The 24,644-nt window shown below is 41.5% G+C and overlaps 1 protein-coding gene across 6 annotated transcripts in view; it reads left to right on the top strand.

Annotated features, from left to right (window-relative positions):
• The window catches only part of TEAD1 (TEA domain transcription factor 1), a 163,292-nt gene extending 141,137 nt beyond the window's left edge, over window positions 1-22,155 (top strand). For all 6 annotated transcript variants that reach the window (XM_065635383.1, XM_065635384.1, XM_065635386.1 and 3 more), the window contains 4 exons: window positions 2,964-3,137; window positions 13,964-14,104; window positions 15,218-15,370; window positions 16,353-22,155. In XM_065635383.1, the coding sequence (XP_065491455.1) occupies window positions 2,964-3,137; window positions 13,964-14,104; window positions 15,218-15,370; window positions 16,353-16,466 (582 nt within the window). In that variant the 3' untranslated portion in view covers window positions 16,467-22,155. The remainder of the gene's footprint in view (window positions 1-2,963; window positions 3,138-13,963; window positions 14,105-15,217; window positions 15,371-16,352) is intronic.
• Window positions 22,156-24,644: the final 2,489 nt, after the last annotated feature.

Consider the following 24,644-nt stretch of genomic DNA (forward strand, 5'->3'; position numbering starts at 1 on the left):
CATACCATCTGTCCTACTGTACCCTCTCAGAAATTTTGCTGCAGCAGCATCTGGTACTTTGGCGAGCTCTGCAGACAACTGTGGTAGCTTTACAGCTGCCTTTAACTTTGCTTTTACATTTAAACAGTATTAAGACTTCATGCTCCATATTCCTATAAATGTGTTTACTTTCACTAAAATTTGGATACTGAGCAATTCGTGCGTTTTCCTGGTTTGCAGAATAAGGTGCAGCGTGTGAATTGTTTGGGGAATTTGCAGTTGCCAGACTATAAAATACAGCTCTCCCATCTCCACAGCCACCTCTGGGCTTGGGAGAGAGAGAGACCCTTTGGGGAGGACACTTTCCCAGGCACAGGAGCACCTGAGCCCTCTGTTCTGTCCCTGTAAAAATGTGGTTATTTGTACAACCTGGAACAACTCCAGCAGAAAAGGCTGAGAGGAAACAATCTGAAAATAAATAATAACCCTGTCGCTAGCAGCGGGGATGGTTTTTCAAGCCCTTACTCTGAAGAGGGGAACAGAGGGATGCTTTGGGACATCTCACATCCCTAGGGAGAGCACAGCTGCTGGGCACTCCTAGGCAGGCTATGGGGGTCCTGGGGGAAGGGAAATGTTTCGGTTTAATTTTTCAGAGGAGGCCGAAGTGCTTCTACTGAGGAATTCTCATCATTCTTCTTGAAAAATTGAGATGTTTGCCTGATCGTGATAGGCTTGCGTCAACAGCCCGTGCCCCGTCCTCCTGCACTTCACCCTGGTAGCTTAGGAAGGCGACAGGAGCAGGTTTCTGGACTCTCTTTCTTGTGTTCCTGGCAGTTCCCAGGTATATGGGGCACTGATACATTTTACTGAAATTGAAGTTTTTCAGTAGGCAGCCAAATACATAAGAAATGTCCAGCGTGACTTTTAGTTATTTACTCACAGTCCTGCAAGCTTAAATATGTGACAACAGTGTGAAAAACCCAAAAGCAGGAGCCATGGTTCTTTCTCATAATACTTCGCATTTTTGAATTTTGTTTGTTTTGTCGTGTTAAAATATCTCCTTAGTCCACTTTTACCACTGCTGGGTAAAGTAACATGCTAAATCTGACCGCAGGCACTCATGGTTGCCAACCAGTACAATGAGTTTCTGTGTCGTGGCTAAATGATCAGCATGTGAGCTAAACCAGTGTGGGTGAGGGGTTCATGGGCACACTCACTCCTGGACACATGCATTCAGCTCCCCACCACCCATTTATTTCTCTGCCATGCCTGTTTTCCTCTTCAAGGTAGAAACAGCTTCTGTGGATCAGCTCTGCCCCTTTTGGGCTCCACATGCACCAACTAAAGGCTGGGCAAGTTTTCCTCTTGTGCACAGAAGGTGCTGGGATGGCATTATTTTGAAAGAGGGCTGCAAGGAAAATCCATGGAATCGATGCTCTCTGACTTGGACTTGCTTGTGCAAACACCTTAATAAAGTGTTACACTTTCCTTTTTCCTTCCACAGAATTAAAAAAAGAAATACAGCGCTGTAAAAAGCATGGACCATACCTCATTTTTGGCCCCATATCCAGATGAGTGTTCTCTGATTCTAAATTCAGATTTCACTGTGCTATGTGATTTTTAAAGAGATTTCAGTGTAATTTCCTAAGTGCAGAAATCTAGCCAGTCCATTTCCTTTTCCCCAGAGTTTTGGACATCTGCTAGGGAAGACTCTGCTTACACCGAAGGAAGGCTCTGAGTGGATGTCCAATTAATTTAGATTTGTCATTTCAATTTGTTCAGTCACCAGGTATATTGTAAACAAAATAGCTTAAATGAGGTCTGCTTTGGGGTTTTAAATATTTTATTTGTGCTTAGCTTTTGGGAATTGCCCCTTATCTACAGCATCTGTTCAACATGACAGAGTTTTCTAGTGTTCATTGACTGCACATCAGCTTTCCTTAATTGAGTTAGCAAAATGTTTTGTGATCTGCATGGTTAAAACCCCCAATCTTTAATCCTGCCACTCTCGAGCTCCTTCACTCTGCTGGCGTGGCACTGTGAGCTGCTGACTGACTGGTGGAGCCTCTTTGGGGTTCGTCCCTCGGTTTCATTCCAGGTGCTGGAAGGTGTTCTTGTCTTGGAGAAAGACCTACAAGACCATATTGGACTCAGCAGGGGCTGCTGGGGACATTACCGCGCGGGGGATTTCCCCCAGGCAGGAAAAGGGGTTGTTGGGGTGTTTCTCTTGATTAAAATGAGGTGCAATGGGATGAAGTTAAGAAATAGGAAATTGAAGTTGATGTGTTTTGGCAGAGATGGTCATCTATAGGGTTAGTTCCCAAGGGAAGTGGTTAAAGTTTGGCTTTTTAATATTACGTGGGTCAAAATACTGGGGGGCACAGAATGAGGCCCACTTGTATAGTAACAGCAGCACAGAGTAACTGGCCTTCTTGTTATTGTCATTCTAGAGTTGAAAGAAAATCCCTTCTATCTCATTACTTAAGTGTCATTATCATATGCTATAGATAGAGGTTTGGGGTTTTTAATAGACAAGCAGGAGGTGTGTATGTGTGGGCTCTGTGGCACTAGCAGAAATTCAGGCTCTGAGGACACGGGACATTAAAAGGCATGGTTTAAAGCGGCAGAAATGGGTTTTCCTTGTGAGCATATTCATCTTATTATGCTCTGCGAAGGGCTCTTTATCACCGTGCTGCCGCTGGGTCTTTCACTGTAAATTACTCCCTTGAAGATGACCGTGTTTTGTGGTTTGCAGTAGGAACACAGATTTTTTGATGTTGACCCTTGTTCATAAGGGGCTACAGCACAATCACTAAAGTCGTTCATGGAAATCATACTGCAGAAAATCACAGTCCCAGGAGTAATGTGCGAGTCATTTAATCCATCAAAGCATGCTACCCTCCACAGGAACACACACAGACCCGTGCCTTAATAAACTTCTGTTCTTTTTGTACAGCACTGATTTTCCTGTTTCTTTCTTGCAGTACAATAAACACCTCTTCGTACACATTGGACACGCTAACCATTCTTACAGTGACCCATTGCTTGAATCGGTGGACATTCGTCAGATTTATGACAAATTTCCTGAAAAGAAGGGCGGTCTAAAGGAACTGTTTGGGAAGGGGCCCCAAAACGCTTTCTTCCTCGTAAAATTCTGGGTGAGTAAGACTTGATGCGGAGAACCTCTCTTGTCGATAAGGCTTGTGTTTACAATTCCCTACCATTTAGGGTGCTTGTGGAAATTTCTTCTGTCATCATTTAGAAGTGCAAAGCCGTACATGCTTCAGGTAGGATGCTGGCCCAGGGCCACTCTTGTTGACGGCTCACCAGAAGTCCGTGTTGCAGGCAATGCGCAAAGGCAGATGTGACGTGCAAAGGCAGATGCGACGTGCAAAGGCAGATGTGACGTGCAAAGGCAGATGTGACGTGCAAAGGCAGATGTGTGCCCCAGCTGTGCGTGACATAGCCGATGGGCAGGAGCAGGCAGGTAACAGAGCCCTTGGCTGGAAATGGGGAACTGCCATCTAGTGGTCCCACAAAAAAGGGGGAAGCTGCAGAACTGGAGATTTGCTTTTCAGTGTTTCCAAGGCTGAACTCTTGCCAAATGTAAACAGTACGAGTATCAGTCCTGCAATCAGTCCACACTTATGCAGATAGGACTGAGTGGGATTTGAAATGAGTGTGCAGCAGAACGACTGTGAGCCTAGGAGGGTTCCAGGGTTTTCCTTAAACTTTTTCTAGCTGCTAGAGCACATCGCTTTCCCCTTGCCTTTTTGTTAGTCAGCCATGAGACTCTGCTCCAAAAATTATATCTGTTCATATCAGTTGTGAACAAGAGTGAAAAAATACTTAGAATGGAAGGTTGAGATATAGTATATTGATCTAGTAGTGATAAATTTTATTGATGCATCAGATTTTTCTTATTGCATTTACAAAATCTCATGTTAGTGATGCTGAAGGTTCATCCAAAAGGATCATCAAATCTCCAGGCTGGACTTCATGCTTACACTAAATCTTTTTCTACTCATTAATTTGTTGGGGTATTTTTTGTAGTATACACCTTTTCATAGCAACAGTTGTGATCTAAACATTTTAAATCCGTCCGTTAAAACCGCAATAAAAGGGGCATATTCAGTGTCCAGTTACAGGATGGACAGGTTGATGGTGAAACCAGAAAAGGTTGATCTGGAATCACTGCTTATGACCAGATTTCCTGCTATTTATTGCTTTCAGTTAAAGTTTATCCATGTGACCTGAAATACTCTTCCCCTTGTACATACCCCAGACTTCATATCTTGCCAAAAGTTTCTGTGACACCAGATTTGGAACTGGAAACTGGGAATGAGGGAGACTCTCTTTTCTCTAATCTGGGTGTAGAAGGGATAAACCATAGGGCATGGGAGCTGTAGACTGATCATTTGAGGGCTGGCTGGGCAAAGAGCCCGGAACAGGAGGCAGCGGAGACCTGGGAGCTGACACCCAGCAGGCACCAGGAGCCTGGAAAAGGCCGGTGAGAATGTAGGGTCAAAAAGAGGGAAGAGAGTGGGAAGAGAGCATTTGGGATAAGGAGGATAAGGGGAAACACAGGGATGAAGGCACACAGCAGAGACAGGTATGCGAGGGGTGGGGCCAGGGCAAGCGTACAGGCAGAAGAAATCTGGCTGCAGAGGAATAGAACTTACGGGTGAAGGGTCTGTGACCTCTAAATACATTTCCTTGCAAAACTTGGGGTTAAACTGAGGACCATCACCTCACCAATCCACTTTGCCAATCCACAAAAGATCTTCTTTGGATCATTAAGGTCTGTGTTGTACTCATGACTTTGAAAATTCAAGTGCCAGCCTTCTCTGCTTGATCTTCTACAAGCAGTGCACACCTTTAACACACTTGCCTCAGTTCCCCATCTCTAATGGGGGTGATACCATCCTTCAGGTGGTCACTGAGAAGTCCAACTCATGGCTCTTTATACAGAACGAAGGTAATGCCATGAAGAAAACTTTTATAAAATTAATAATTCAGTGTTCAGCACATGTTTTGAGTAGTGTGCAAGAAATAGGGACTGGGCCGCACAGAATAATAAGGACAAAGAGCTATTGTATAGATGCTCAGAGGGCAAGTGTGCGGTTGTGTAGCTCAGGACCGTATCATGATGCAGTTCAGCAGCCAGGATGTGCAGGCAACTTCAGTCCAACATTTCCTAACCTCACTGTGCCTTCCAACATAATGGGCTTTTAATGTAATTTTGTCTTGTATTAACTTAGAGATTAAAAAACACACAGTGCTAACATCCTTCTGAGTTATACATTACAAATGTGGTAAGAATGCCTTCCTGAGCCATGACCTTAAAAAAGATCAGTGGATTTTCTGTTTGAGGCAGAGGGAAGGTGCCAGGGGCAGTGTTTGGGTATAGCGAGAGGCACGATCCCTTCTAGGAATAAACTTCACACCAGTGCCCCCATCTAGAAATACGTATAGGAAAATCAGAAGATGGCTGTGTAATTAGTACTGAGAATTCGATTCTAAACTGTCAGCCCACTGTCCTTAATTTCTTTCACCCCAACAGGACATTTCTTCAGAAAAAAAGGATGCTGTTCCTATTTTTGTGGGGATTGTGTAAAACTGGCAAAGGTTGCTGACAAATACTTCTGACCATATTACTAACTTCAAGTTCATTAATATTAAAATAGATTAATTTTTGTATTCTTGTCCTTTTCTTTTAAATTAAGTATACACTTAACCACTCTCTCCTTGTCATCTGCTACCTCCTCTTCTTCTGAAGGTTCAACTTCTCCCAGGTCCTGTTCATGTTGTGTAGCTATCGCTTACTCACAATACTCTCTCTCGTCCTTTATTTAACCATTTCCCACTTCTCATCCTTTCTGTTGTCTTCTCCCTTTATTATCATTTGACTATCGATACTTCGCTGAGCACTGTCAGCTCATGCATCCTAGCATCAGTGTCCAGTGACAGTCCACGTTTTGGTGGAATTTGGTTGTAATATGAATAAAAAAAGAACATGAATTTGTGTTGGACAAGTAAGTACAGGTGAGAAAGCACTGCAAGGAGAATCAATTAAAGAAAACCTGGGACTGAGTGAAAGAAGTCAAGGGAAACCAGAAAAGGAAAGCGGGCAGATGTCGTAACATGTGGAAGTTTGAAAGCGAAGATGAGGTTTTGATGCCAGAAGGGATGGTGAGCCTGTAAACAGATTTGAAGAGAAGTCAGAATGCCACTGGAGGCAGCACAAAGAGTATTTTATTGAGACATTAAATCTAGTGTGAAAAGGAGAAATGGGAAACAGGAAGACCAGAGATGAGCACTCACACTGAGGATGACTAAGGCAGAAAGCGGCTTAGCTCTGGTAGCTGGAAGGAGTCCTTCTCTTGCTCTTTCACATTTAGTTCTGCTTCAGGCTTCTCAGCAGCATGGTTTGCCCTGTGATAAAGGTAATAAGGTTTGATTACAAAAAAGAGGGAGGGAAAGGTCTGAGATCTTGCAAGACATTTGGCAACTGTGGAGTTGACTTTGCAAAGCATCATAGGTATGGAGTACAAAGCAAAGTGTTGCTTTGCTTTGCAGAGGTTTATTGGTTCATACAGATTGTATCTCCTGTGAAATACAGCCTGATGCTGGGAATGGATGAGCTTCTGGCCTCGGTCCTGGTGACACACCTGGATGTCACACTTTTGGGCCTCTTCCTACCTAACAGTGCAGGAGGTATAAAAGGAAGAGATCTCTCCTTTTACACCACCTCAACCACCCACCTTAGAGCCCCGCAAAGCAATTTCCTGGTGCTTGTCTTGCACCCTGAATGCAGTGGCTTTTCTTCTGCTTGTCCCGGGCAGCCACTGGGAACCAGAGAGTTCAGGGAAGCGACCCCAGAGCCCGGCTGTCACCGTAGCAGATAGAAAGAGTTTTACTTGGTATGTTGTGCACTCAGTACGATGAGTAAATAAGGAACGTGCATAGGAAATTTGCGTGACAGTGATATGAAGCCAGAGGTTACAGAGATATAAAATTCAGACAAGGCTGCAGAATATCTGCAGGTGAAACCTTTCCCGGGGTTGCAGGTTGAGTGCACAATCCTGCTTCTGTTACCTTAGTCACTAGCAAAATCAGCCCAATCCATGTAAAACAACCAGGTATGATTCATGCCATCCAATCTTAATCTGAGTAAGGTCAACATACCTGTCAGTTAGTTTGTACTTAAACTGTTTCTGTGACTTGAGAAAAGCCTTGAAGTTTTCTGGTCTTTGAAGTTCTGATTAGCCTATCTAAAAGCTAAGTCAACACATGTTGCCTCTATTGGTTTCTTTTATTGGTTGAAGTCCTACTCATACTGATATCTAACACTATCCCCACTCACTTACTACTATTCTTAAATTAGCTAATAGTAAACAATACACTTAGGCCTCCTGACAGAGTTCAAACTGAATGATAGATCGCACCTCCAGCTTTACCCCTAAATGTCTCTCTAAAACCTCATTGCTGGCCTTGCCTCCTTGGCCCGCAGTGCTGCCTGCCCAGGGCTCTGCCTCCTCTGGTTCTCCACTTTCTCTGGCAGGAGGTCGATGTACGTCTGTCCCACTCACACCACCTCCCTTTGGAATCCACTATCTCTCAGCCACATCTCCAAAAAATACCTTCATTTGACTCTGCTGTTATGATCACAGACATCTCCACTGACTCCGGCAAGGGAATTATGCTCTGAGAAGGCACAATTCTCCATCTCCCTTTATGCAGGGATTCTCTTTTTGCGTGATTTTTCTGTATAACCTGCGGTATCGTGCAGTGGGCTTGTGCCTCCATTGGGATCCTTAGTGCTGGTATAATCGCACCTTGCAATAATATGGCTGTGGATTTTGTTCTCTGACACTGCCAAATGCTCTGTGACAGGCCTGAACTCGGACTTCTGCAGCTACAGGAACAGATATGGGAAGCAAATATGTCTGAAAGGAGGAGGGATGTTTTCTAGCTAGTGACACAGGAAAAAACCAGCTGATATAAATTAATATTAGGCTGTTGGGCTTTCTACTGATCTGATCCTCTGGCTTCATTTTAAATGTTTGCAGTAACTTGAGCTATTCTTCAAGCTGAGGAAAGCTTAGTCAGAGCTCAGTGCAACTCTGAACTAAAGACCCAAACTCATCTGAAGATGCATGGTTGATATTAATTGATGTTTAAAATGAATGCCTCTATTTGCAGGAATCTGCAATGCAAACTAGGAGTTTTAGAAAGTAATGCATATTATAATTAGGGCAAGCTTTTAAAGATACTTTGAAGTCCTAAACATTTTTGAAATTCAAATGTGGGATGGAAATAAAGGAATCTACACAATAAAGGGGCACTAAATTATGTCCCCCAAAATTTCACTGTTTTATAGATGTAAATATATGCCATAATTAGTGGTAAGTAACATGAGGAGGATGGTTAAGTTTATTCCTATTCTTATTCAAAACAGCTGCGGCATGAAAAATAATGCTCCTTCTCTTTGTGATACACTGGAACAAACAATTTACCCATGTAATCAGTGTTCAGAAATGGCTTACGCCTGTGGTCTCCTCCCACCCTCTCCTGAATTTATCCCCATGTGCCTCCAGCCGCCTTAAAAGGTGCAGAGATTCTTTGTGCCCTTCATTCATACACACACAATTGTGGCTACTGCCTTTTTCTTTTTCTTTCTTTCTATTTTTACATGTAATTTATGTCGCACAAGCTAGAATCTTGGATTTCCCTCCACACACACACACGCACACTCGCCAGCTTTGACTGGTAATGATCTGCAACTCACAAATGGGATCCGTAACGCGAATGGGTCTCTGGCCAGCATGCAAATGTATGCAAAACAAATTAGATATGGAAGAAAGCAGACATCCATTTTCTTCTGCCCATCACAACCCACTCGGCGCAGGGAGCTCACGTGGTGCTTGCGGAGGACCCCAAATTGATGCAAGGGCATTAGCGCTTGAGGCTGGATAATGAGTGGCCGGGGCTGAGCAGCTGGGAAGCCGGAGCAGCTCGGCCCGTCCGTCCCCATCCCAACCATGTGGCAGAGCTGGAGACCTGGACGCGGTTCCCGAGCTGCCGCCCAACGCGCCGTGAGACGTGCCAACCACCCAGATGCTCCCGCTGGAAAAAATTGCTTCACAATTTGGAATCTCTGCTCTTTGATCGCTCTTTGGAGAGGAGGAGGGGAGGCACGATGCGGTCATATGAGTAACACACCTCCCTGCCTCAGCAGTTGTTAAAAGCTATATGTTGTTAATAAGTGACCTTAAGTGCTTAATGTTAACTACTGAATGCCAGGGTAAATTGCTCTGGCCCTCCCCAAATCCCACTGTTTCCAGTAGGTGCTGTTTTCCTTCTACTCAGCAGGAAGGATTTAGACTCTTCTCAGCAATTTTTGCTGGAGTTGCTTTTTTGTTAGCCAAAGCTGTTATTATTACACAGCGCTCTACCCTCTGCCCCCCACCTTTAACACAGAGCCTGAGAGCTCTTCTGAAATGAATGTGAAGAATATTTTTTTTCTTAATTTTTACCCTTTATTTTAGTTGCAGCCAGCTCTGGTTTGGTGCTTGCTCTGGCACACTGGCAGAGGCCCCTCCATGCGACATGTCAAACACTTGGTGCTCTTAATATGTATTATTTTCAGTGCTACCCATTGACAAGCTATGCTTTATTAATGAATTAATCATGCTTTTACACAACCACTGTAGATAGGGTGCCAGAAAGCTGAGTGCCTCTCCTGCCTCCAAATGCATTCAGCTAATATAAATCTCAGCTCTTAGAAATAAATCAGAGTTTTACTCTTAAAAGTAAAAAAAAAAAAAAATCCATTTGTGGTTTTAAGTTGTTGGTGTTTTTTCCTAAATTGTATTGATCTTGTATTTTAAAATTCAGTGAGTAAATAGACTCCTGTTCATCACATGCACATGATCATACCATAATATTTGAAATGCCATAATATTTGAAATCATGCCAATATATTTGAAATAACCAGTCAAAAGTTTCTTTATCTGTATATGCCACAACAGCGCTCACCAACCCTAATTCCCAGAGCCGTTGGTCAGAGCGTAGTTGCACAAGAAGCTGTACAGAAGGGAAAACTGGTTTTCAGCCCAGGAAGATGCAATCTGAGTCTGAAATGCAAGAGAACAGCGAGAGACAGAGCACCAAGGAAATAATGAGACGAAGCTGGTTGCAGCATGAGCTGCTGCAAGCACAGCGCTCCAGGAGCTTGACTCTTGTCATGATTTTCACAGGGATCTGCGATTCTGTGATCACTGAAAAAAAGAAATAATAAGGAGAGTTGATTTGGGTTAATAAGATAGTTTCTTATATTTCAATGTTGCTATTATTATATTTATCTAGTCTTGCCTCTTCTGTGGTATAGGCAGTGAGCCTCACTAAGTTACGTCTGCCTGCGGACAATAAGCCTACTTGAACTAGAGCACCCCTGGTAGCTTGGTTAAGAAAAACCTGCAGTAATGGCGATTCCACCACATCTGAAAATTATGCCAGCACTTCATTGCCATCAGGGTTACCAGCCTCTGCCTCGTTTCTCATTTAGCTTCTGTGTAGCTGTAGCTTTCTGTCTTTTAATGTCCTTTTCGGCAAGATTTAATCTATCAGAAGACTCTTCCCCATGTAGCAACTTGTAGGCTATGACAAAGTCGTGGAAAAACTTCCCTTGGAAAAAGTAAGTAGATGGAGTTTCATTAGTCATTCACTACAAAGGATGTTTTCCAGACCTGAAATCATTCTTGTAATTCTTTTCTGAACCTTCTCCAATTTTCCAACATCCTCTCTAAAATGTGGACACAAGAACTGGAATCAATATTGCAGTAAGGAGCCTGCTAAAACTGAATACCAGGGTAGCCCTTCACCTCACTGGGGTATGGATCACATTCCTGCTCAGAGTTACATCTACAAGTCCCATAGCCACAGCAGTGCCCATTTGCAGTGCCTGTTTTTAGCACAGCCTTTTCCTTGGTTGGTTGAAGTAGTCTCATAACCTTTTTGGGTAAAAAAAAAAATCAACCTCAACTTTAATTGTGACCTGCTTTCGTCAGCTCTAGAAATACAATTTTGCTTTCAGTGGTATGTGTTTAGACGAGCTCCTTACTATATAAGTTCTAACAATATAATTAACAAGTCTCTCACCATAATTTTTTAACCAAAGTTTTGTATTTTACCAGAAGTTACAGTCTTTCCTTCTTTTCTGAAGGCATTCAGCATGGACCAAAGCTTTCAACACCTGACTCGGAATATTTCCTTGATGTGACAATCCCCTGCTCATAGTGACACATGCTACTTTCCAGTGGTCATGTACTCGGCTTCTAGTGAGAAAATGTGAACCCAGACTGAGGGGCAAGATTTGGTTTAGTATGCGAGAACAGACAAAATCCTTTCAGTGTTGAGAGAGGCTTTGGTGAAGCCTTCATTTAAGAGTATTTGCCATTGCCAACTATTATGATTTTTATGTTGGTGTTACACTTTTTGCAAGAGTCTTAAAGCGTTGGCCCTCAGCAGTTTGTAATTAGTTGAACATGAAAACTGTTGTTTAAAAGGAAAACTCTGTTTGCTTTATTTGTGCTTTTTTTTTTTTAGTCTAGCATACAATAAAGGTGTTTTCAAGGTAAGACAAAGATAATCGACATCTATATTATCATTATGGGAGTTTTTCAACAAAGTCGCGATCGCATGAGAGTAAATCATGACATTTGAGTGATAATTTCAAGCATTCCTCATTCAAATATCAGGGCCCCAGCCTGTATTTCTTGTGTACACAGGACTCCTGGTGATTTCAGCAAGAGCTGGAAGGGCTGTGGGAGTGATCAACAGGGTGACAGATGGCCACATGTGTTACTTCTCCAGGTTAACTGTCGGCATGGAAATACGACAATTAGTTTTGGGTTTTTTTCAGTGGGCTTCAAAACCAGAGGGCAGCAGATAAAACCTTACTCTTATTTTTTAACTCTATAAACAGCTGTTGTTGCAACTTGAAATGTAAGGTCTGTGCACTTGACCCTTTTGACAACATGAATTTGTGGAGAGCATTTTAGTTACGATTTCTTAAATATTTTGCCCATAACTGAAAGGAAAAAAAAAGAAAATGTTTTGATAGTAAAACTGCAATTGTGGTAGCAGCAGGAATAACCACTTTTGAAGTTATTATTATTGTTGTTGTTGGGTTTGTTATTTACAACAATGCAATTGTTTTATCAGGAACCCCTATTCTTCAGAAATTCTGGTGGAACAGCTGTGGCCTGGCTGATGGCTGCTACAGTTCGTCATGTTTAGCTCTTTGTCATGTTTCGATTGCAAACCAGCTGTGATGGCAAATTGTTTATTTACCATTAGCTCAGCACAATTTCTTACAGCTCGCTGTGAACGTACATTAAACATTAACTGCTGACCTCATGCAAAACATGTGCAAGAAACAAGGTGTAATAGTGATAGGATTTCTTTCTGTTATGCAAAATACGTGACTATAGGGCTGTTTGTGTTACTGTGTGTAAACCTCAGGAGACTTCTCCGCTGATTAATTTACCAAAGCCAGCCTGGAGTAATCTTAGACCTATGTCTTCTCCGTACCACAAACTAGCTCAGTATGTGCTATTATCAGCATATTGCCTCAGAATGTTGTACCACAAATAAGGACTGAAGACGCTAAGTAGAGCTAATGAGTTGTTGCCTAGTTAAAAATTAAATAGCAGTTACAAATGACCTCAACTGTAGTGAAGGAGGAATTATAAATGTTCCACACTAACTAGTAAATAAACATACCTGTAAACGGGGTTTTTAAAAAGTCTCAAGGTAGACATGGAAGTATCTGTCAAAATGTTTGTGTTACATTTTCATATTAGCAATAGAAACAAGCAGAGCTAGACTTGCAAGTGAAACAGCTGTGAAAGTGCGTTTCTCTACTAAAATGCTTGTCTCAGAGCACGTTAAAAATTCAGAGGATTCTTTGGTGTTTCGCTGCAGTAGCTGATCAGCTATTTCCACATAAAAAGAAAACCCTGCCCACTCTCTCCTTGGGCACCAAAGATGTCAGCAGAGCTAATGCCTGAATCAACAAATCCAGCTGTGGGTATCCCCAGACTCTGCCCGTGTCCCTGTTAGTGCTCTTTGAAGTCAAGGGCTTTTGAGAATGGATTCGTGATGACAAAGGGCACAGCGGCAGAACAGCTTCAGGGCTGCTGCAGCCCGGGGAGGCCGGGTTCGGCGTGCCACCTGTGCTGTTGCTTTGTAGCCAAATTAATCGTGCTGCGCACAGGACGTGGATTTGGATATAAATAATTAAAGGTAGCACTGTTCCTCGCTTGATCCTGCAAGTCTTCATGTCTGTTGCGAGATATCAAAGGCAGCTGGATAGTTTTTCAGGCCGCAGAGCAATACTGAAAGAAATCAGATACTTCCAGTAATATTTTATCGGCGTGGTAGGCATGGCTGGGTGCGCACACAGCTCACGTGGAGCCTGTGAGTTGCATCATACAACTCCATAAATTCAAGTATTTTGCTGAATCAGAGTCATGTGGCTTGACAGAGTCTTATCAGAGATCAATTCCCGTGTTGCACAGCTGTCTCTCTTCACCGTGAGGATTTCGTTGCTTTGAGAAAGGAAAAGTAGCAAGTGAAGTACGGCCCCTCAGGAGCGGGATGGCTGGTTCTGGAGCCGGGCTCCTCGCAGGGGATCATTCCCTTTGCTCCAGGGACTTCATCAGCTGCCTGCCAGGCAGGAACATCGCCTGTAGCCCAGAGAAATACTGGGTTGTCTTTTGTTGTTTAAAATTTGAAGAAATTGCTGCTTCCCTGAGGTTTTTACTGCAACAATTAGGCAGGTACTTTCCTGACAGACTGTAACTGTTGTCACTATAAAACTCCCCCCTCTCACTCTTGTGAACTAATTACAGCTTATGCTACTGACAGTGCCAAATGAAAAATAAAATCTTCAACATCTATTACCCTTTCCCAACAGGCTGACTTAAACTGCAACATTCAAGATGATACAGGAGCGTTTTACGGCGTCACTAGTCAGTATGAGAGCTCAGAAAACATGACAATCACCTGCTCCACCAAAGTCTGCTCATTTGGAAAGCAAGTAGTAGAAAAAGTAGAGGTAGGTGTTGTGACGGGATGATTCTCTGGTTCCCTTTCATTTTAATTAGGCTTTTCTCTTTCTTGTCGTTACTGCGCTCTTACCTGTCTTTTCCTTCCTTACTTTAATCCTTCCCGGAAGAGTATTTTCCTTCCCAGCAGTGTTTAGCTTCATTTTAAATTACCGTGTGAATGATTACACTACAGCTAAGTAAAATCCTGGTTACCTTGTGCTTTGGAGACCCTCCTCCCCCTGCCTGTGTCACCTTCGGTGGAGAACCTGCAGCTGACGGCAGTGCCACCTCCTCCATCACCTGGCAGAAAAGAGCTGTAGCAAAAATGCTTTTGCTCCGGTTTCCAAACGCTTGGCCAGCCATGTAACCTGTTTGGAACTGTACTACACTGACAAGCTACCCTCGATCGTCTAGATTTTTTTAAACATTTTAAAGCTGTGGATTTTAAAGCCTTCGTATACTAAATATGTTTCCTCTGCATGGTGACCATGAAGAGCTTTTCCATCATCTCCATTATTCCAAAGCCAAAAATGCCACAAGCCACGGAGTACCTGATGTGAGCAATTGGTGGCTGGGCAACAGGAGTCCAGGAGCCACAGCCCTACCCTCCTTCAGCCCCTCGTGAGCCCCTGCAACCTAAATCAGTCTGGTTTTCTTCCACCCATAGTCTTGTATCTTTCTGTAATTCATAAATTGCCTATTAATTCACTCAATAATATAGCTATGTTTGTATGTGTATATTTATGCATAAACATATAAGCTTATTTTTACTGCTTCCTTTGCAGGCGGTTGCCTCAAAACTCCTATAAAATCATCTTACCACAAAGTTTTCTGCTCAATTCATTTTTTTCTTCAACCTACCTTGTGTAATCCTCATCTGTTCAATTTTTTTAAATCACAGGTTAGAGAGCAAGTAATGATATTATAACTTTTTAATACTTAAGGGCCATTGAATTTTTAGCAAGGCACTGCTTAGCTCAGGCAAGGAGTTAGTAAGTAGGTGTGTGTGTCTGAGAGCCACTCTCTCTTTTTTCTGGCTATACAAAGGAAGAAAAAAAATCAAGTATTCACTTTTTTTGCTATTTCTGAATAATCTTATTCTAAATACCTTTTTTTTTTAGACTGAATATGCAAGGTTTGAGAATGGCCGATTCGTGTACAGAATAAATCGTTCTCCAATGTGTGAATATATGATCAACTTCATACACAAGCTGAAGCATTTACCAGAGAAATACATGATGAACAGCGTGTTGGAAAATTTTACAATTTTATTGGTATGGACTCACTTTTTATTCTTCCATTTCATAAATACTCTCAGGCTTTGTATGGCTTGCTTAACTTGTAATATTTAGAACCAGTTTCCGAATCCCTTAGTCATGTTGCTTACTAAACAAATCAGCCCATTGACTTCAGAGTAATCCTCTTGGAATTGTGCGCTGTAGACACTGAGGATGAAAAGGCAAAGCTGGCTGAGAACATAAACAAACATCTTTGTTACTTCCCAAAAAGTCAGCTTACTTCTCTCTTTTTTTCATGCAAGTCTCTATTCGGTGTTTGTAGAGAGCCCGAGGCAGTAACTTTGAACCATCCCATTCATCTGCTCTGTTCTTAGTGAGATGCCAGTTATAATACTGCAAATGTCAGTGGTGTTATTTAGTCCTTGGGCTGGGAAAGCATGCAGTAATGGGTACACCCAACAGGTGAGCTCAAGCATGAAGAATGGTCCACATAGTGGCTTTTCAGCCAGTTTCAGCCAGTTGACCAGCTTGCCCTCCCTCTGGCTTTGTCGTTCCACCGCAGCCAAGCACTTAGGGCCGTGCGTCGCTGCTGCCGTAGGATTCAGGCAGGGCCAGGGGCTGGCGGCACGGGGCCGAGGCAGGGATGCGAGCGCAGAGCCATGTGCACCCTCGCAGCTGCCTTTTGTCAAGCGAACACAAGGTGACAAGGCTGCGCTGGCTGCCCTTCGCTGAAGTGGGGCTCAGGTTGAGGAAGGCCAAGCCAAGGCCATGGGATGGCGGCTCATGGTCCAGAAGCCAGGGTGGGATGAGTCTCAGTGCCCTCCTGGGAGCTGCAGCCCCAGAGCACAGCGGGTGACTCACGGGGGGCACATTAAATCGCCAAAGAAAGAGCGAGAGGAGACACATTTCAAACGGTCACATCTAGACATTGTCTAAATTAAGCCAGTCATGTCTTGTTTTGGCCTTGGTGTTTCCAAGTTTGTAATTTACTGTCTACCTCTTCCTTCCCCTCCAACAGGTTGTAACAAACAGGGATACACAAGAAACCCTGCTCTGCATGGCTTGCGTATTCGAAGTGTCGAACAGCGAACATGGAGCACAGCATCACATCTACAGGCTTGTAAAGGACTGAGCAGTTATTTATATATACACTTCATTTCACTTCTTTATCAAAACACAGACTGTAAACCTCAACACTAAGTGGCAGTGCCTCTGGCCCACCTTTCACCCACAATTTTCTAAATCCTGTTTTAGTGAAGTCATTTTTAATGTGTTCATATATAATTTTAGCTGTGAAATTCTGGTACAGTTGTAAAAATTATTTCTAAAACTAAGTGTTCTTCAAATTTGTAAACCACAGTTCTTTGGGAAGACTGTATTTAAGAACCTAATGCCTCTGTCTGTGGAGGCCTATTTTTAATTCTGATAGAAAAATGTATGACAGAGCATTTGCCATGGGGAAAAACTGACAGCTTTTATAAGAATTTATTTTGGGTTTTTTTCCGACATGAAATACTTGTTTTACGATGCAAGTGAAATCGAAATGAATCTTTAGCTGTAACTGTAAATGAGTACACAAAGTTAATAATCTTTATAGAATTATCTTTGTAACTAATTAGGGTGGAAGATATGGACGAATGTAATTCACTAAATTATTTTTTAAAATGGAACATTTTTCTGTTTGAAACCAAATGAAAAATATAGCCTTAAGAAATGCCTGATAGAAACACACAGGTCCTAAAATTAGGCAAATTTTGTATTTTTTTCTCAATGCTAAAACTAATCTTCTAATCCATTAAACTTTCAAACAGGTATTGCAGAGAAAGAAAACATCATCCCTTATCCCTAACATATCTAGTGTATTTTAAAAGAGTATAAAGTTGTATTGTACTAATATGAAAATTTGATTATTTAATGAAAAAGATGGCTCATTTTGCAATAAGTAGGTAAATACTGAAGATTTAGACTCGCATTATATGTAGTCTTGTGTGTGCAGTTATATTTTATATGGACAACTATGTTTTCTAATAAGTTGAGCAAAAAACTTGGAACTCTGAACTTAACAGACGAATGGAAACAACTGACGTGAGTAATTCATAAACTGAAAGTAAAACACTAATGTGTTTGAAAGAAGAGTATGTACGCTGCTTAAAGGATCAACAGCTTTAATATCTGTGAGACGCTAGAAAATCACAACCAACATCAGGCAAAGATTGGAAACTGGAGATTTTTTTTTTCTCCTTCTTTATCATGGTGCTCTTTACACCTCTCGCAGTTTTCTCTCCAGTTCTGACTGGCAAAAACCGTATCTGACACAAACACGTAGGTACCATGTGGGGTCTGATGTCCTTTTGCATCCAGATGTGGTAGCATTCATCCTTCCGCTATATTCAGGGAAGACTCCAGAAAGTGAAGTCCAGCTGGAGATATTTTAATACTGTAAGGATTCAAACCGTGGCTGTGGGTGTGAGTGATTGTCCGAGGTACGCACATGTGAGAGGAGTAGTCTCATTCCTCCTGGCTACACCAGCGAGCGTTGCTCAGTTTCTTTTCCTCCTGGCAGCGCTGCCCCGCAGTTGCCCAAGCAGCTGTTGTTTGAGCAGGTGCTGGGCCAGCAGTGGGTGCTCGCACAAAACATTTGTCTGCAAGGCTGAGGGCTGCCTGGCCAAGCACAAGCCACCTTAAGGATCAGTCGTGAGCTACCAGCAAAGAGCGCTCTTGGGAAGGTCTTTTGCAGTCCTGAATCAAAGCAGTTAACGTTTAGCAGGTCCCTCCTCCCTGCCCTTTACCGATACGTGCCCACGCACAATTTAAGTGTAGAATTTGCTCCCAAGCACAGCGCTGTAGTCTTTGAAAAAAAGTCAGTCTTAATTTTTGCATATGATATTTCTCATAGTACTCTCTGTTAAAGTTGCCTGTTGTTGAATTATCTAGATGAGGTAGCGGGTTGCTGTGCGTCTGTGTCAGAGCAGGTTCATGCTCAACACTGGTGAGGACTTAGAGGACAGACAACATCACCGAGGGGAAGGCGACTGCTTAAATTCCTTCGCCTGCCCCTGCTCTAACATGAGGAGGTGGATGATTGCTGTGATGTCTAGCTGTTACCTGCTTGTGGATATTAGGGCTGATGATCTTTCGGTTTATATTCCATGTACTGAACAGAGAAATATGTCCATGGTAAGGTCTCTTCTAACACTCATTTTTAACACTAACAGTCACATCAGGAAAAGCACTGCATTGTAACAGCCTAACGGTAGCCCTTTATTCTAAGCACTTGGTGTTACAAGTCAAAAACTACTTTTTTGTTTTCTTTTGTTCTAAAGTTGTCTTTTACTTAGGGTTTGAATTGTGGTTTTGGTGATTTTTTTTTTTCTTTTTAATAACAAGCAAACTCTTTGAGGCATATAAAGTATGTAAATCAATTTGCAAAACCAGGTACAGTTTTTGTAATAGAATCTGGCACACTACATATGCCATAACTATAGGGTATAAAAAGTCACAATGTTTATTGGTGTTCACATATGTAATATTATGGAAGCTACTTCCATTGTCTTTTCTTTACGCTTCTGTAAATGATCCATACCCTGTACATGTTAATTCTTAAAAGCCTTAATCCTTCAACTGTTCGGTGTGGGGTGTGTAGTCCAACAGGCTGCCTGTAAACTGTGAGCTCTTTTGTAAGCTGGAAGTACTTATCTTGTTACTGTTACTTTTTTGTAGGAACCTTTTAATTGAGAGCTGCCAAAGCATTACAATATGCAGTGCCTTAGCATTATATTAGAAGTACCTTTAGCCTCTTCACATAAATTTTATGTATTGTTTTATTAATTGGTTCCATTTTTTAAAAATATCTGTATTTTTTCCCACAGAAAAGCTCTTTGACTGCTTGGTCTAAACCAACCTTCTGTACAAGTCAGTCCCATTACTACACAGTTTAGTGTCTATACCAAAAGGAAAGGTTACAGATCCTTAGTTCTCCGTGAAAAGTGAATTGTATGACTAAATGCTGCCTTTTTAAATTTCATGACCAAATAATTAATTGTAACTCTTCTGCACTCTAGCATGAAAGTGCCTTTGGTTTGAAATTCCAGCTTAGAAAAGTGCTGCCATAATAATGACAATTTGTAGAGAGACCAAAAATATTTAGTTATCACCGTAATGCCTTTGGTTTATTGGAATAAGTTGAATCTACAGGCCTCCATTCACAACAGAGCACCATTTATAGCAATGTAATTTTGCTATCAACATGCTGTAGAATAATCTACTGTTTGCCATTTCTGACAGCATTGCAAACCAGCATAAAAATGAAAGTTATTCACATTTATATTCTCTTCATCCAGTTGTGCATTTGCATAACGAGAGATCCATATAATGCAGATTTTCAGACAGTGGGCAAATGTGACTTCATTGTTCTCCTCTAATAGTATTTCAGTATTCGTGAAGATTTTTTGTTTAGACAGAAGATTTTTCTGTACAAAGTTGTGCATGCTGAAAGTCAGATGCATAAAACAAGATGAAAACGGAGAACAGACAACAGGTAGGGTAAATGCAACTGTGTGTTTTTAAGCGTTGAAATGTTGAGTGTGAGCGCTGGGGATGAAGGTGCTGTTAGGGAAACTCTGGCCAGCACAATTCAAAACACAGGGTTGTTTTGGTTTGGGTTTTTTTCTCCCATATGATGTCTTGGAAAAACAAGATAGCTCCTCTCAAAAATGTGTCTGTATTTGATACCTTCTGTGAACAGGGGCCATACTTTACAGTACAAGTAAAACTGATGGGAAGAGGAGCAAGATTTTAAGAAAATGACGTTAGAAAGAACAAATATCAGCAAAACCAAAAGCTGTCAGAGGGATTATTTAGTAATGAATACAATTTAAACTTGATTTTTAAAGTATTTGATGAAAGCTAAGATTAACTTTTTATATATAGAAATATTGTGACACTGTGTGGTAAATATTGTGATAATTCAAATTCCCTCTCTCTAAAATACTATTTTTATTATTCCTTCAAGGTCTAAATCTCACTTACCTCTATAAGACAAGTAATCCTGTTCAACTCAATGAGACTGAGGTAGGGCAAAGACACTTTAGCCCCACAAGTAGAGCATATATTTTCAGTTATTACCAAATTATTACCAAACATTTCAGCTGTACTAGTCAATATTTGTGATAAACTACACTTCTGTCTCACTAAAATACTAAAATAAGCAAGCATAACGGTACCATTTGGGGCTGTTAAAAATTACTACTAACAGATGTATTTTTACTTACTTGAATTCCAAAATTATTTTATTTAGGTACTGCACCACTATTTTGAAGGAATTGCAGATATAATGCCTGTTTCTCATTTTCCTTTTCTACCGCAGCTACAGCTCATTAAGTTTGGCGGTAGCTTCTTCCGTTAAAACCTCCACGGTATAGGCTATTTGAAATAATGAAGGGTGTACATTGATGCTGAATGTAAGTAACTGGCCAGTTCAAGGCAGATACAACATTTGACGTACTAATCCGTATCTATTTCTCTTTCCACTGCAAGTCCCAGGGCATACTTGCTTTCTGAAGCAGTTCCCCTTATAGTTTTCCTGGATCACTCACTCACTCATATTGAGAAACCTTTTATCTACCCTTTACTTGACCCATACAGATACACGTCCACAGCAGATGTGTACAATAGAGCCCAGTTTTGTAATTTCTCAGGATGATCTCTTTTTCCCCCTCTTATCTTTCATAAGGAGATGTTTAGCCCCCCTAAAAAAGATTGAGGCTGGATAAGTCAAAGTACAAAGATCCCCTTTGGAGATCTTCATCTTTTAAATTTTCAGGTCATTCTTGGTGAGATCATGTAATTAGTTTTAGTGTGTAAATTAAATCTTAAATGCACTCAGTTGACTAAAAGGAGACAGATCCCTGTTACCTCCTTATAGAATACATGGTTTTGTTTTCTTTTGTTTTATGGGCCTCTGATTCAGGCTCATGACTGCAGACAAAAAATACAATATGTGCCTGAAAAAAAAAAAAAAGACAAAAGAATTTTATAACATTGAAAACCTGAATAGCCTTTAATTCTTCAGTACATTTTATGTAAAACAGGTTGGGGTTTTGTTTTGTTTTGGGGTTTTTTTTCCATGTGCATTTGTTCACATTTGTAAATGACTTAATGGAATTCTCACTTTATGTTTATTTGTGTAATGTGTATAAAATGGGTTTGTGACTTAAGCATATTCATATATGGTCAGTGGTTACTTTAATATTGTACTGCTGCTGGTAACTTTTGATGTAGAACTCGCCTTTTGATGATAAAGTACCTCTAGGTTAGACAGGGAGGGAAGGCTCTTTGAAAAAAGTGAATGTTCTCCAATGTTTTCTTAACATATTTGCAGAAGCTTTCAAAAGGAGTTTCAGTCAAACCTCTTGGCAGTACAGTATTCTTGTATTTGTTATTGTCTGTGTGTAGGTACTGGTACCTTTTTTTGTTTAAAATGTTTTAAGTGTTGGCTTTAAAGTGAATTTATCTTTAGTATGATAGTAATATGAAAATTATAGGTTTTGTGTGCAGAGAATTTTTTTATAAAGTGCTTTGTAAAAAAAAAAATGTATTCTAGCTTTCGCGGTACATATGTGTGATAACTTTAATATCCATGACAGTTAAGTGCAATTATTTCATCACTCTAAAAATGCTATTTTTGTGTCGGTTACTGCAGGTGTTTTCATGTCTTTGCAAAGTGACACATTTTGATGCCTTCTTGATAAAGTGGTAGAATTTTTGTAGCTTTCTAGAAACTTTGTATTCATACAGTATCGATTGAAAATAAAGAAAATGAAAGTGGTTTGTGCATTTATCTCTTACATCAATCTCTTTTTGATGTTGGGTGCGACTTTTGAAAGCATTTTCCAAAGCAGCACCTGTGCACCTCCTAAAGGTGCACTGGCTATCCAGCCGCATTTACAAAAACCTGTAGGGACGGCACTCAAGGCTGGCGCATCTGGGAGCCGTGTTCAGCAACCAGTCCATATGTGTTCTGGCATTTTACCAGCAAGAGAGGTGACCGCCCCTAGCTTGTATGTCTTCTTAATGAAATGGCAGTGATTTTTTTTTTGAAACATCATTTAAACCATACCGTTTTAATGGGAAAAGCCACGCCTCCCCCTTTAGTCCAGAAGCAGGAACAACCTATTCAAAATCTTACGTAATACACAGTATAAAATACAACACTACCTTGCCAACTGGAACTGACTGAGGAACACTGTAGTTATCTGAGGTTGAGGTGTTTCTTCCAGAAGGACACTAAGCTCTGTGGGAACTGAGGTCTGAAAAATGTGACATTTTTCAAGAGACTCATTTCTTGTTGAACCACTTGCCCCTCAGCTAGCAGCTGTACCTGATATGGTGAGTGGATGAAACAGGATGCCTGCTGCATCCATGAAGTGAAACCACCTGGCTGGGGGGAGAGAGGAAAAAAAGAAAAAGAGAATAAGAGGGATATTCTGAATCAACTGAAATCAATGGGAACTTGACCAGGACTTGGCAGAGAAAAAAATAAGTACGTCTGGCTCATCTGCTTCAAAAGGGGAACAGCAGCTTTTGAATAAACCACATGCCCCTCCCACACACCCCAATTCTCCTTTTGGGTGGCAGATGTTCTGCTGCCATTTTTAAAATGCCAGCAGAGCACCCCCCTCATGTGCAAGATGAATGGGTTGCGAACAACACAAAGCTATTGTCTGTGTTGACCCTGTTTTCTCTTCTTTGTTCGCCATTAAGTATAAGGCTTCAGCCCTTTGAAGTGGGTTAGCTGTTTCAGAAGCAACCTGCTTCTTAATTAAGGTTCTGCTTCTTAATTAATTTAGGCTAAAAATCATAAATCTTCCACCTTTGGGGAAAAAATGTCATGCAGCATTTCAGGTTGGGAGACCCCATGTAACATCACACCATTAGTTTATTAAGGAGCTGCCTTCAGCAGAAGCAATGGCTTCTCGCTGGCCAAGCACAGTCTAGTTTACATGAACACAGCAGCAGGGGCAGCGAACAAAGAAGACAGACCAGTTACTCTGCCATTTTATGAAGTGTGGACTTTTCTGTGTTTTTCTAGTTTGTTTTTGTTTTGTTTTCAAAAATGACTACAAATGCAGAACACATCTAATGCTCACAAACCCAAGAGTAACAGGAGGGTTCAGCGCTAAGCAGCACGTTAGCAGATGTCTGTAGTTCCCCCACACAGCTCTACCTCCCAACCTTGACCTTTCGCAGCCTTACTAGGGTTGTCTGGGACCCTTTGAGCAGAAACAGCTCAACAATCTGTTGCACCAAACAGCAGTAGCTTAGCAATGTTCACAGATAATTACCTACCTTGTAAAGAGGTGTGACACTTAATTGGTTAATGGTTTTAAGTTGTAATATGATTGCTGTTGTTTTGTGAGAGCTGGAGCTGCGCTAGAGACACTAGAAACTTGATGAAGGTGGGAAGGGCAGGAGGGAGTGGATGGGGGGGTTGTACTAAAACTGTAGAAACCCAGATCACAAGTGACTGTGAAAAAAAAAAAGGAGCAGGGTATTGCTTTTCAATGAAAATGAAAAGCTGAGAACAGGAGAAAAATAGGAAAAAAGGAAGAAAATGATCCTTTGAGGACCACCAACAACAAAAAAGTCCATCAAAGAAGGAGGGGGAACTAAGACTAAGAAAAGGGCTACAACCAACCAGGTAAACATTCACCTTATAGGTCAGTGAATAGAATTGTGCCCTTTTTTTTTTTTCTTTCTTTCTTTTTTTTTAATTCCTCCTATATTGGTTCTTATTAGCCATTTCCAGTTTGCGGACATATCCTCTTTAAGCTTAAGGGTGCTGTAGGCCTCCATTCTTGTGTGTCTCACTGTGGAGAATCAATAACAGCCAAAAATCTCAGCAGCAAGGCAGCCTGTAGCCTCCCTGATAGATGAAGAACTGTCGGCTTCGTTTCAGTTGGAAAACAGAGCAAGAGAGAGCGAGCAAGCGTGAGCAACAGCCAGCAGAGTACCTGAAACCATCAGCTGAGCAAAGACACTGGAGGGCATCAGTGACTGGTCTCAATTTATCCAGGACTGGTCATTTCTCAAACCACCTTCCTTCCATACGTGTGTGAGTTTGCGGGTATGCACAGGGTCCATTATAAGTTTAGCGTGATGAAGTTCAGATTTCCATGTCCCTCACTCTATCCTAGACGTTGACAGCATGAACAGGAAGCGTTGATCTTATTAAATTGGAGCAAAAAAAACCCCCAACTAATCAACCACAAACTACAAATACACACAGCAACAAAAAAAACACCAAACAAAC

Source organism: Caloenas nicobarica, chromosome 5, assembly GCF_036013445.1.
Source record: "Caloenas nicobarica isolate bCalNic1 chromosome 5, bCalNic1.hap1, whole genome shotgun sequence".
Lineage (NCBI taxonomy): Eukaryota > Metazoa > Chordata > Aves > Columbiformes > Columbidae > Caloenas > Caloenas nicobarica.